The 14,594-nt window shown below is 36.7% G+C and overlaps 1 protein-coding gene across 6 annotated transcripts in view; it reads left to right on the top strand.

Annotated features, from left to right (window-relative positions):
* The window catches only part of cux1b (cut-like homeobox 1b), a 497,544-nt gene that overhangs the window by 300,757 nt on the left and 182,193 nt on the right, over positions 1–14,594 (top strand). For all 6 annotated transcript variants that reach the window (XM_039756586.1, XM_039756583.1, XM_039756582.1 and 3 more), the window contains exons 9-10: positions 2,205–2,253; positions 7,401–7,505. In XM_039756586.1, coding sequence (XP_039612520.1) covers positions 2,205–2,253; positions 7,401–7,505 — 154 coding nt within the window. The remainder of the gene's footprint in view (positions 1–2,204; positions 2,254–7,400; positions 7,506–14,594) is intronic.

Below are 14,594 nucleotides of genomic sequence, written 5' to 3'. Positions count from 1 at the left end.
ACATGTACTTAATAATTATTGCTTTGAATTCTTAATGTCTGAATTGCTGAAAAACTATGCACAACCGGCTCATTATTTTTTGCATATGATATGTACTATGATTTACCTTTTTATTTTTTTTAGGTGCTATTCATATAGTTTTATTTCTTAGTCACTGTCATATGTTTGGCTTATATGTCAGAGACCATCAATATTTGAATGCCTTATGGAAAAATGCCTTTCATTTCAACCAAATTAATCAAGAAGGAGCTGGCCAGAATCTGCTAGCATTCTCAAACTAACTTTAAAGAGAGCCATTTGAGTTTATATAAAGCAAATCAGTGTTGCAGTACTTCTTTATTGGCAAAAATAATCCAAGGTGATGGTAATCTTAACCTTAAATTATAATATATATATTAATACATTATAGTAGTGAATGGTGTGATGCACATATCAGTTATCCCAAAATACAAGTCTAAATGCTACAGTACTTGTCACAGCCTTTTAATAGCCAAACAAATCAATAACCAATGTATGCATGTGCTATCTCCATTGGGGTAATATTTCCTAAGTTTTATCATCCATCCTTACATTTTAGTAAGTTTAACTTTAGTATAAGTTTGCACAATTATATTACTTGATTTGATTAATTGTATATTTTTCTTTCATTCATTCTTTTTCCAATCTGCCTTATTCTAATACAAGAGCACAGAAGTCAGAGTTGGCTACTGATGCAACGGTACTTTGCAGGGCCCTATCTCTCATGGACCTATAATAATTGATTGACAGTAATTTAGGGATCTGGAAAAACTAGAGGGTCAGGGATGCACTAATAAATGAAATTCTGGGTTTTAAATGAGTTTGAATTTGATTGTTGATCTCATTTCATATTCGACAATTCTGACATTAAATCTTTGTTATTTATGTTTTTTCCTACAGTTTCTATATAAACAAATCACAACCAAGTTTTGGTATAAACTGATGACTTAAATGATCACAGACTAGTTAAATGTGGTTGTTTGTTTTTCCCTTAATTTTTTTTTTACCATTGTTAATGAGCTTAGTGACATTCATTCCAAATTATTTTAATAGTATTTCTAAGTTGTTTTTAAACTGAATTAAGCTGTACCACTTGCAGTGGATCCTAAAGTACCAGAGTTAGCTTTCATCTATCTTATTTGAACGTGTTAATGTAAATAGCCGCAGGCTGCAGTGTTTGACTCTTATTGGTTTTTTGCTTTAGCTTTGACATAGATTATATATCAGTTCAGATGAAATACCTTTTTGGATGAGTAATTGAATTGGTTGTATTATAATTTGTTTTCCCTTACCACTGATCCAATTTGGTATCTTTGTCATTGTTTTCCTCTGCTGTTAATACAGTACAATTTTGGTTTTCCTTTTTTATTTCCATGATGAATGTATACGAAAAGTTGCTCACAATCTAGTCTTTTCCTTTTTTTCCTCTTCCCTATTAAACAACCAAGATACAGCATGAATAGTTTATGAAGAGAATAATACAGTCAACACACTGTCCCTTTTACCTCCCTGTATATTTTCTGAGAATTACATCCTAGTGTTCATTATATTATAGTAATCTTTTTAAAATCTGTAGTTTATAGTGCCCAGAACCTGATATTAATATTTATATAAATAGAACAAAGTTGGCAATCTTATTTTTATAAAATAATTCAAATTATTTTCTCATTAGAAATTATTCTTTTTAAATCTCTTGACTCTTGCTCTTCTTTGCTGTACATACAGGACCATGCATCTACTTTTCAGCTATAAATGCTAGTGTATAATATATACCTTATCTTGATTCTTCAGGCCATTAAACCAAAAAAATCCAGAAACTTGTATACCAGCCGCTTTTAGAAAGACCAAGATTGAATGTCTATGCAAGGGATCTGGTAATCTGTTGGGAAATAGAACTCCCATATCAGAGAATTAGCATAAAGAAATTATTGGCATAATTAAATTTGTTAGTGTCTCTATCACTTACTTACTACTACTGTTTCGGCATCAGTTGCATTTGAACAACTTGACTTTGGCACTTGACAGGCATTGTCATAGTACTAAAGAAGTGCCTTCACTCTAAAAACTAATTCAATAGTGGGATATTATAATGTGGCTATATGTTATCTTAGTGAAGCATCTTTATGTTTAAGAAGGGTCTTTAAATACTGATGGGTTGACTTATAGCTTTTTTTTTCTTTTTGTAGGTCTGATGAAATTGAGATGGTTATGACTGACCTTGAGAGAGCTAATCAGGTATGCTATACCAAAACCTTTTGAAGGCATAATATTACACATATAGTGTTTCGCAGTGTGAGATGAACTTGTCTGTTAATCAAAACTGATTTTTTTCTATGTATAGTTTGATTACTAACTTTTTATTGATTAAATTTTTGAACCACATTCTGATTATATTTACTCACCTGCATAAGATGATAAACTGCATCAATTATTCTATATCCTAAAAATTAAAATATGCCAAGAGTCCAGACACTGTCAATAGATTACAGGTTCAATCACATGAAACCAGGGTACCACTGTGCGACAGAGCACAACCAAGTATGAAAAAATTGGCATTAATAAAATAAATGATTTGGAATGGGATTTTTTTTTGGCAGAATTTGTACATGTTGTGGTAGATAGGGGGCGCTCTCGGTCCCTTGAACCCCGTCCACGACTCTAGACACCAGGTAAAAGTCCTCAAGTTGACTTTATTTAATCTCCACAGTGTACAAAACACCTTCTCCTCCACTATACTCATATAAACTCACACAAATACTCAATAAATCAATCCTCCAGCTCCCAGACGCCTCAGCTCCCGTCTGGGAGCTCTCACAGTCCTTTTATATTCCCTGACCCAGAAGTGTTCTCCATCCCCAGTCCATGTGACTCTCAATCACTTCTGGGTCAGACACAAGTTCTTTTCTTCATCCCGGAAGCCCGTCGCTCTTCCTATGACGAACTTCCGGGTCATAGGGCACAAAGAAGTCTTCGGTCCTCCCTGCAGCTCCCTCTTGCGCCCCCTGAGGTATCCAGCAGGGTCTTGTATAAAAACTCCATGTCCCATGACTCCCTGCTGGTCTTCGGGGCACCTCCATACTGCAGGGAGGGCTCCATCTGGCGGCCTGAGGGTATTGGCCAGGATTATAAGCCGGCCACATTTCACAATGTAAACAGACAAGATAATACTAGCGATGTGCTTTTGTTTATATTGTGTATTTCCCACCTGCACAGTTTATTTTATTTAATGTTTTCCCAATCCCAATTTCCCAATCAATAAATTATGTTTAGATGTAATTCCAATGTTTCACAGAATGATTGAAAAGAGCGTTTGAATATTTGATTACATTTGTTCAGTATCTATCGGCTATGATGTTTGTTTTCTGGTTGGTGTCTTATTGTCAACAGCTTTTGTATGTGCCTGACAAGTCAGATAAGACTAAATTCTATTTATTTATTGTTCTAGTCTGGGTAGATATAGTTGTGGATTGATCTGACTTTTCCATGTTGCATTTCCACTACTAATGTCAAGCCACAAGTATTAAAGGAGTTGAGTAGATTCTTTATCCCAGGGGACACCTCAGTTCCCCTACCCAAACAACCCCATCCCCCATGAAAATATAATATAAAACGCAAAAGTTGTAGTTAATAACTAAGTTTCATAAACATTCTTTTGACATAAACATGTCCTGTGCTCAGCCTTCCGTGTAAACTTCTCCTTCAGAGAACAGTGGTTTGTTTCATGCACCACTTGAGACTCCTCATCCTTTGTTTTTTTTTTGTGCCGCTGCGGATTTAACGGTGCACAATTTGTGAGATTGAGATTGTCTGACTTGGATGAAAGTGTGAGGTAATGTTAAAAATAATTTTTAATTTCTCTCCTTTGACTCTTTGTAGTGTGTGTGATTTATAGCTAGGTGCTTAGCTGAAGTTAACATTAATGATGGTGGTATACTCAAAGAAAAACTAAATCTGACGTTGAAACACCATCTAATTAACATTAGCTCCATGTTATATTACTTTTTATATGTGTTAATTCCTTTGTTTACAGTAATGTTTATACTTAATTGTATTCTTTTTCATGTTTTATGTGCATGGTTTAAGAACATCATTTTACCTTTAAACTTACAAATGCTTCTTGTTGCACAGTGCATTTTCTATACTTTTGTTATTATTGGTGTTAATATATATTAAAAACAAACTGTGAAAAGATGTGTTTAACATTGTTTTTTAAACTTTATAAACACTTTACACCCACAATTATACACATACCTGTGCCATTTTCATTTAGAACATTAATTCGTGTATACATTTTCAAAGGATAACACACTGCTTTCAAGTCTAGCCATTCACGTGCAATGGTCATGCACATTGAGTCTGCCACCTCTTTCGTAGTTCGGTCATTTGCATGGGTTTGTATAATCTCACCCAACTTTTTGTTTTCAATATATACATTGATTTTGTATACAATGTAATCACTAGGTATTCCTCCTTCGGTGCACATGGGTAAAAAAATGTCTGTTCTGTCTGAAGTATACTGCTGCCTTTAACCCAGAATGACCTTTCCTTACAAATTCCAAATAATAATAAGCATGCTGTACAACTAATACATCTTTTAATCACATTTCAGATACATTTGAAAAGTTGTGTTGTCTGCTTTGTAAAATGAAGAGAAAAGCTGATGTCAGTTTTTTTTTTTCCCCCAAAAAAAGAGAACAGAGAGCCCCAGCAAAGAGAGAGAGAAATGATTGTGAAACGTGAGCAAATTATTGGCTGTTTGTATTATAAAAAATACCCTTGTAGGTCAAGGATACAATGGAGCAGTAGTTATAAGTAGGGTATATTCAAGTGTCCAAGCTAGATGTTGCCATATTTGCATTTTATTATGTTCATTGCAATGCACATTGCTTAAACTTGTGTTAGTTGACACAGTCAGAAGTGTACCTGATGCTGGAAACTTTTTTGCTTTGTTGGAAAATATTGTACACATTCATGTCTGGACCCTGTATACATCAGAAATTGTTGGATGTGCAGTGTGAACTGTTTATAGGGGCACTAAGGGAGCTTTAGCACCTTAGCGATACATGTGAGGCTTGCAGACATGTAGCATGCCGCGATGTAATGTACAGACTGCCTGCAATTCTTGAAGCCTTTGAAAAAATTTAGTATGAGTACAATCCACAGAGAGCTATCGAACCTCGTGGAATATTGGGTCAAATTGATTTGGATTTTGTAGGGTGTTTTCCAGTGTTCAGAAAGGTTTTTGGTGATTCTAAATTTTTGTCAAGACATGTTTCAGTCAAAAACACTTATCTTTCTAAAGCTGATTATTTAATTCAATCAGTGAAAGACACAATGACACATTATTGCAGCAGTGCCTACTTTGATGAGATTTGGAGTGATACAGATGACACATGTCAAAGAAGTGATATTTCTACAGCCCAGTACTTCTCAAAGCGGTCAGTAAAGGTATCAGGAAAACTCAAAGATTGTGTTGTCAGCACCAGCCTTGGACAGCGTGCAGAACCAGAGAGCAAATATGCTTTTCAAGTCAAAGTATACTACCCAGTTATTGACAGTATGATTGGGGAAATGGAAAGGAATTTTTCTAGTACCAACTGCCGTATCATTTTTGGTATTCAGGTTCTAAATGCATCTAGTTCTAGATTTCTATCAGAGGAGGTTGTTCATCTTTTGGCAAATGATTATGAGTCCAATATTGAAGACTTTAAGCATGCACTTCTGCAGAAAAGGAGAATATTAGAAAGGCTTAAAAAGAATCGTAAACAAAATCCTGCCACTCTTTTGGAACTTGCTAATTTTTTCTACCCATACCAGGATCTGTTCTTTGAGCTGTAATGGTTTTGTAAGATAGTCATGAAATTACCAGTCAGCAGTAATTCTTGTATACAACGTTTTTCACTCCTAAAACTAATTAATAATCATTTGTAAAATTTACTATGACAGAAAGTAGAATGTCAAATTTAGTATACTAAACATCAAGTCCAAATGCAGTAAATCTTTGAATTTGGATGACTTTGTGAACAGATTTGCTGGGCAACATAGTAATCGTTGTATTCAGCTTTTATAGTTGAATTTTCTTTTGCTGAAATTGTCAGATGAAAAGGAACACTGTTTATGGGACAGGTCCTTTGCTGCAGAAAATTTATTTGTGAATAATTTCAGAAACAATATGACACTTCATTTTACAAATGTACATCAACATTGTTAAACATATTTGCCTGTAATTTCTTTTAGGGTAAGAATTGTTGTGATTACTTAAAATGGGCAACAGAGGAGATTCAGTGCCTTAATATAAAAGAGTTAGGATAATTTCAATGTATTACTCTAAAGTTGTTCAACAGAGTTCAGTTTGAATTCTAAATATAAGTTCAAAGAATAACCTTTGCTGTTTGACTTGCTGCCAGACCGTTAGTGTGTATTGAAAGACATTGGCCAAGGACTTGCTGGTCTCCACTCTTGTTCACAAGAAAATGTTGAAGTAGGACTCACCCTCTAACTGTCCCACAACCACTGCTTACCTCAGTTCATACTTATGGCTAGTTACGATTTTCTGAATGTTGCTTTGTGTTTGTTGGTCATCTATCAATGTAATGTTTTTACATATGAATGGTTTAATCCCAACCTATATACCCATTGCCCATCCACAAAATACAATTAGGGGACATACAAATACAATACTTTTCAACTTAAGTGTAATGTGAGAAGAAACAAAGAATCACTTTTGTAAATTATTGCCAATATTTAGCTTTCATTTGTGTTTAGACAACTTTGTTTCAATTCCAGACTTGTTTAGTTTATCAATCAAACTTCAAGTCAGCATTTTTAGTTAGTTGAGACTAGTTTAAGAATTGCTTCTGTTGTTAGCAGAATTTGTATCACTCAAACTAAAGGATGTCTCCCATGAACCATAAAATGGTTTCACTGGTGAAAAGCAGCAAATGCTGATTCTTGAGGCAGATAAAATAGAAGCTGCTACACCTCTTAACATTAGCATATATCACAAATTTGCACATTTTAAGATTGGGGTTTTAAAAGCAGACCACTTCCATTTTCCAGAAACAGCCAAATACCTATCCTTAACAATCTTCTTTCTGTTTTCATTCTGGCTACAAGGTTCAGAAACCCACAATGTTGCTATCAGCAGGGGAGTCCTTGACTCTGGCGTGAAATTACTGTCATAATCACTCAATTATTTCCCCCTTGTTCTGTTTCAAACGGAAATCCATCACTTCATTTTTTTTTCTCCCTTCTCACCGTTTATTAGGTAGAGTGTTTAGGAAATCAATTATAGTCAGCAGGCCGTGAATTGATGAATGTGCTTGTAATAATTGTCATCTGTTGAAATGAATACATTTCCTTGTTTTGCTTTCCTCCTGCAGAGAGCAGAGGCAGCTGAGAGAGAAGCTGAGACCTTACGAGAGCAGCTCACATCTGCCAACAAGTCCCTTCAGCTGGCCAATCAGATTCAGAAGGCTCCTGATGTGGTAAGCTTTTAACACACAACTAGACAGTTCACATTCTTGTGGTGGGGTGAGAGAGGGGGCTCCTGTTATCTTCTTTGAGTCTTCTAGCTTTCAGTATGGAAGTGGTATCTCTCTTGTCAGTGTGAAAGGAGAGTATTGTTTCATTCACAGTTTTTTTTAGTTAATTATACTTCAAAACCTTTTCTTCATTTTCATTAGGCATATGTAAAACTGCTTATGCCTTTAACTAGTCTTTTTATTGCTTTATTCTGTTATGTTTTATTCTTAAAATAATCTTAAATTCAATTCTATATTTTGTTTTATTGGCAAGTCCACTATTATAGTAAGAAAAGCATTCATTAATAACAGTGACTACAGACATTAAATACAGCATTCTATTTGATATAAATATGTCCGTTTTGTGTTTCACCAATGTCCATGCATAACCTACAGCATTGAGGATTTAGTAAAAGTACAGAAATATCAGTGCTGAACAGTCTTGTTCAGCTCACAGGATTAACATTTAACTGAAAAACTCTTTCATCTTACAAAATCTGTATGTAGCATTTTAAGTAAAGTTCTACCTATTTTATTAAGTTATTGAATGAACAAGAAACTCTTACCTATTTTTCTTTATCTTTAATGCAGTGTAATTACTTTTTCGGTTTCATTTTCTTTCTTTTACTTATTCTTTTGGCTGGTAATTATTTCCCCTCTCCTATTCCCCCATATAAGTTTAATATCAGAAAAGTTAAAACAAGTGAAAAAGTCCAAGATCAGAGATTTGAAGGGAAAAAAAACTGTAACCAAGAAAGGCTGCTATATTATATGGATTTGCCAAGTAGATCCTGGTTGAGTAAGCTGAGCAAAGCTGGATCACAAGTGTAATGAAAGCACCTACATTAACAATTAGGTTGATTTGGCTCTATTGAAACTTCAGGCTTTTCAGACAACAAAATAAACCAATTTAGAAACTGTACACTTGGCAAAATATTCAGATGTGTTAGAGGGCTTAGTTAACTGATTTAAAAGCTATAGCGTTTTCATTTTTTTTTTTTTTTTTACTGTATTTCATCAGTCAGTTATCACATTTGTGTTTATTCAATATGTGAGTCATACACAATAGAATGTAGTAGAAGACATTAAATACATGCTTTATAACACTACTTTGAAATATCATTCCATTAAAAACATTACCCAAATAGTATTGTAATGGCCCAAATAAAATTCAAGTAATGTAAAAATGGCATTGATCAATAGTTGTGGATGGCATATGTCTAATTGTCTCTTATATATATTTCTCTTCTGGTTCGTCTTGCTTCCACTTCAAAACCAGTCCCGCCCACACGCAGCTGACGCGGCATTTCTTGATTCTTATTCGTCCTCTTCCAATCCCTTCCCTACGCTTGCTGCGGCTCCTCTTCAAAACCGGTCCCGCCCACACGCAGCCGACACAGCATATCTCAATTCCTATTTTTCCTCTTCCAAACATTTCCCCATGCTGCCTGTGGCCTCCCATTAACCTTGCTATTTTCGTTATACGGCGACGGTTGTTTCCTAAGCCTTTGTTATAAAATGAACAACAGTATCTTCTCTATCAACGGGCTTTTGTACAACGTCATCTCTATTCCGGGATCCGGCAACTGTCTGTTCCTATCAGTGGGTTATTTCTTGACACAAACGGTTGATGAAGGCAATGCACTCTCAGTACAACATAGGACAGTAGATTTTGTTGCATCACACAGATTTGGAAACGTTCTTCCTGTTGTTCTTTCCAACGCAAATCGAGTTATCACAACAAGTCAGGAGTACTATCAATACATGGCAACATCTGGAGTTTATGGTGGTGAGGCTGAAATTCAAGCTGTTTCAGAGATTCTCCATGCTACCATTGTCATTTACTTCAAACACAACCCCAATATCCCACCTTGCATTTACAATTCTGGAAATACTCTCTTCATTTACCTTCTATACTCAGGACAACGGGACAATGGCCAATATGAAGCTCTCCTACCGATTCCGATCATATCTCCACAGCAGCATATAATGTCTGATAACACCAACACATCAGTCCTCAGTCATTCTTCTCTTCCACAAAACACTACAGTTTTGTCTACTGGTACAGCCTTCCTCTGCAACATTTGTAGTAAACCTTTCAAAACAAAACCCAGCCTTGCCAAACAAGAAAATTCACTGCAGTGACAAATTGTTTCAGTGTCACACTTGCACAAAACGTTTCACAACACAGAACTATCTTCACAAACACGCAAAAATTCATACCGATGAAAAATTACCTGATTCCCACTCCCGTAACACATTCTTCCAGTACGATTCCTGCAACAAAACTTTTCAAACGTGAACCTCACTTGCTAAACACAAGAAAAGGCATTCTTTCTAACAACTATACGAGTGCCAGAAATGCAATACAATAAGAAGTTCACTACACAGGATTGTCTGAGTAAACACAACAAAACTGATTCACAAGTCTTGCAATGCGACATCTGCAAAGTAACGTTTCCAAACCAACGCAGTCTCAGCAGACCTACACACAATCCTCTTCCTGTTACCACAGGTACTTCTTCACCTCATTCCTGTCTTCCCATCCAAGAGTACATCATTGGGACTCCAGACCACCAGTGCAATTACTGTCATGCACTATACTGGCCTGCTGAGTGTAATACATCCAACAAGTACTCGAGGTGCTTCCAACAACAGTAAAGTAGCTTTACCACTTTTGCTTGGAGCCTCCTGTGTCTTTACAACAGCTTCTTACACAGCAAACAGCAGAAGGTAAAAATTATTGTGAACACATTCGAGAATACAACTCTTCTCTAGCGTTTGCTTCCATGGGTGCACAGATAACTCAACCTCCTGGCCACGGACCATACTGTTTTAAAATACGTGGGCAAATTTATCACCAAATCTCTCCACTATATGCTAACACTTCTACCTCTCCAGGATATAGACAGTTGTATGTTTTTGACACAATGCAGCTACTGAAGTACGCTTACAAAATAAAGCAAACTTTGCATGCAGCGAAAATGTACTTCTCCAGTTAGATCCCATGCTCGGAACCATCAACCCCTTCGCTAAATCATACAAACACATGCATTAAATCGCTCAGTCCAATCCAAAAGCATCTGTGCGAATGGTTTTCAAGGAAAACTCTGGGCAGGATTTACAACGATACAATGCCCCGACATGTCACACTGTTGTTGCAGCAATTTTCACTGACCGTGGCTTTTTCTAGGGTTAGATCTTTAAACTCATCTGTCGTCTCCAGCAAAACACCTATTCACAACTGCGTCTTTCAAAAAGTATTTCTTTCTTCTTGATTTCTGAATTCCTTTCTCACCGTTTTCCATTCCTATTCTTACACCGCTGTATGCAGAAGATTGTGCACACCTGACTATCACCTCTTTATGAGGTTATTGAACACCCCTTTCCAAAACCATGGGCCATAATATGGAGTTGGCCTTCAATTTGCAGCTATAACAGCTATCATCCTTCTGGGAATGCTTTCTTTCTACAATATTTTGAAATGTGTAGGCTACTCAAGTTCCTTCACACCAAACTCGTCAAACCATGTCTATCTAGACCTGTTTTGTGCACAAGGGCACATTCATGCTGGAACAGAAAATGGCCTTCCCCAAACTATTGTTACATAGTTGGAAGTTCACAGTTGTCTAAATTGACCTTGTATGCTGTAGCATTAATACTACCACTGGAACCAAGGGGCATAGCACAAACCCTGAAAAGCAGCCCTACATTAGTGCAGTTCAGAAAGTAGCGTTCTCCTGGCATCTGCCAAACCAGATTTGTCTGAAGTGTGATCATGGAAGAGAACACATTTACACTGCTCCAGAATCTAATTGTTTAGATGGTGTGCATCACACTTCTCCAGCTGGCGAATAGTGCTGTTAGTCTTGTAAACAGCTATTTGCATATGGAAACCCATTTAATGTAGATTTAGACACACAGTTGTTGTGCTACTGCTGCTTCCAGTGGTAGTTTGGAACTCTGTTGTGAGTGATGCAACAGAAGATAGATGATTTTTAAGTGTTTTGCATTTGGCAGCCCTGTTCTGTGAGTTTGTGTGGTCTGTGACTTTTTGGCTTAGTAGTTACTGCTCCTAGATACTTCCACTTCACAATAATAGCACTTACAGTTGACAGGGGCACATCTAGTAGATGAGAAATCTTACATACTGACTTTTTGCAAAGTAGGCATCCTATCGCAGTGTAACATTTAAAGCCAATGAGACCTTCAGTGCAACCCATTCTACTGCATTGTTTATCAGTGGAGATTGCAAGGTGATGTGCTGGATTTTATGCATCTGTTAACAATGGGTGACGTTGAAACATCTGAACTCAATAATTTGGAGAGGTGTCCAAATACAGTTGTGCTTGAAAGTTTCTGAACCCTTTAGAATTTTCTATATTTCTGCATACATATGACCTAAAACATCATCAGATTTTCACTCAAGTCGTAAAAGTAGATAAAGAGAAACCAGTTAAACAAATGAGACAAAGAATATTATACTTGGTCATTTATTTATTGAGGAAAATGATCAAATATTACATATTTGTGAGTGGCAAAACTGTGTGAACCTCTAGGATTAGCAGTTTGAAGGTGAAATTAGCAGTTAGTTTGAAGGTGAAATTAGAGTCAGATGTTTTCAATCAATGGGATGACAATCAGGTGTGAGTGGGCTCCGTGTGTTATTTAAAGAACAGGGATCTATCAAATTCTGCTCTTCACAAGACATGTTTGTGGAAGTGTATCATGGCACAAACAAAGGAGATTTCTGAGGACCTCAGAAAAAGAGTTGTTGATGCTCATCAGGCTGGAAAAGGTTACAAAACCATCTCTAAAGTGTTTGGATTCCACCAATCCACATTCAGACAGATTGTGTACAAATGGAGAAAATTCAAGACCATTGTTAACCTCCCCAGGAGTGGTCGACCAACAAAGATCACTCCAAGAGCAAGGCGTTTAATAGTCGATGAGGTCACAAAGGACCCCAGGTTAACTTCTAAGTAACTGAAGGTATCTCTCACATTGGCTAATGTTCATGTTCCTTATTCCACCATCAGGAGAACACTTAACAACAATGGTGTGCAATGGCAGGGTTGCAAGGAGAAAGCCACTGCTCTCCAAAAAAATTGCTGCTCGTCTGCAGTTTGCTAACGATCACATGGACAAACCAGAAGGCTATTGGAAGAATGTTTTGTGGACGGATGAGACCAAAATAGAACTTTTTGGTTTAAATGAAAAGCGTTATGTTTGGAAAAAGGAAAACACTGCATTCCAGTATAAAAACCTTATCCCATCTGTGAAACATGGTGGTGGTAGTATCATGGCTTGGGCCTGTTTTGCTGCATCTGGGCCAGGATAGCTTGCCTTCAGTGATGGAACACTGAATTCTGAATTATATCAGAGAATTCTAAAGGAAAATGTCAGGACATCTGTCCATGAACTGAATCTCAAGAGAATGTGGGTCATGCAGCAAGACAACAACCCTAAGCACACAAGTCGTTCTACCAAAGAATGGTTAAAGAAGAATAAAGTTAATGTTTTGGAATGGCCAAATCAAAGTCCTGACCTTAATCCAATCGAAATGTTGTGGGACCTGAAGCGAGCAGTTAATGTGAGGAAACCCACCAACATCCCAGAGTTGAAGCTGTTCTGTATGGAGGAATGGGCTGAAATTCCTCCAAGCCAGTGTGCAGGAATGATCAAAAGTTACCGGAAACATTTAGTTACAGTAATTGCTGCAAAGGGGGTCACACCAGATACTGAAAGCAAAGGTTCACGTACTTTTGCCACTCACAAATATGTAATATTCAATAATTTTCCTTAATAAATAAATGACCAAGTATAATATGTTTGTCTCATTTGTTTAACTGGTTTCTCTTTATCTACTTTTAGGGCTTGAGTGAAAATCTGATGATGTTTTAGGTCATATTTATGCATAAATATAGAAAATTGTAATGGGTTCAGAAACTTTCAAGCACAACTGTAGCATAGTTCAGATTTCTTAAACGTAGCAGTTTTTGGAAGACATACCTGATAGACAGGTAAAATCTTCATTGAGGTAAAAAATGTTTGATGTTTCAGACCGTGATGTTGTGCAGCTGGTCTGGAGCTTTGCCCATGAATGCAGTGCTAAAGAAATATTGAAATATTATAATGTTCAAATAATGCAGCCGGGATTTGTCCACTCTGTGCCTACCGAGCAACTGATAATTAACTAATTCCTTTTCCTCTTAAATTAATTTCTAGATAAGTGACTATTTTATTTTTATGTTTAACTTACCTCAAGCAGGTGGACAATTGAGTTGGTCTATCTGAAGTGCAGGTTTTACACGTGCACCCTCTCCAGGGGCCTCATGTATAAACGGTGCGTACTCACAAAAATGTTGTGTAAGCCTGTTTCCAAGTTCAAATCGCGATGTATAAAACCTAAACTTGGCATACAAGCCACACACATTTCCACGGTAGCTCATACCCTGACGTACACAAGTTCTGCACTCGGTTTTGCAGACTGGCGGCACCCAGGGTCAAAGCAGTGCTACTTTTCATGTGTAGTTACCATTTCTTTTTTGATCCACTTCCCTGACACGGCTTTATAAATACACTGAAAATAACCGCATATTGTTTATTAGTTTAATGCATCTGATTATAATTAGGTTATAGGAATAAAATGGTCCACAGAATGACCAAACTATTCTAAGTACCATAACTGCTTTAGCGTTGTTACTATCACTGCACCTTCTTTTTCCTCTTTCAGCTGCTCACGTTAGGGGTTGCCATAGCGGATCAACTTTTTCCATATTACTCTCACTGCACCACTCAGAGCAGCTGATTTGAAAGAGAATTATAGGTCTACAGCATCAAGCACATGCTGCTTATTTGAATTGCTCTCACACGGCAAACGCTTCAAAACCTTTCCTGTACAGACCGCAGTTCGCAGTTCAGAAACAGTTTCATCCCAAGAACTATAAACACACTCAAATCAGTCCAAGTGCTCCTTGTAGAACTGTTTGTATTTATTAGTACAATCACCTCACTGTAAACTTGCACTACAGTTAAAATATTGCACAACCT

This window comes from Polypterus senegalus, chromosome 6 (assembly GCF_016835505.1).
Source record: "Polypterus senegalus isolate Bchr_013 chromosome 6, ASM1683550v1, whole genome shotgun sequence".
Classification (NCBI taxonomy): Eukaryota; Metazoa; Chordata; class Cladistia; order Polypteriformes; family Polypteridae; genus Polypterus; species Polypterus senegalus.
This window is presented reverse-complemented; position numbering and strand designations above follow the sequence as displayed.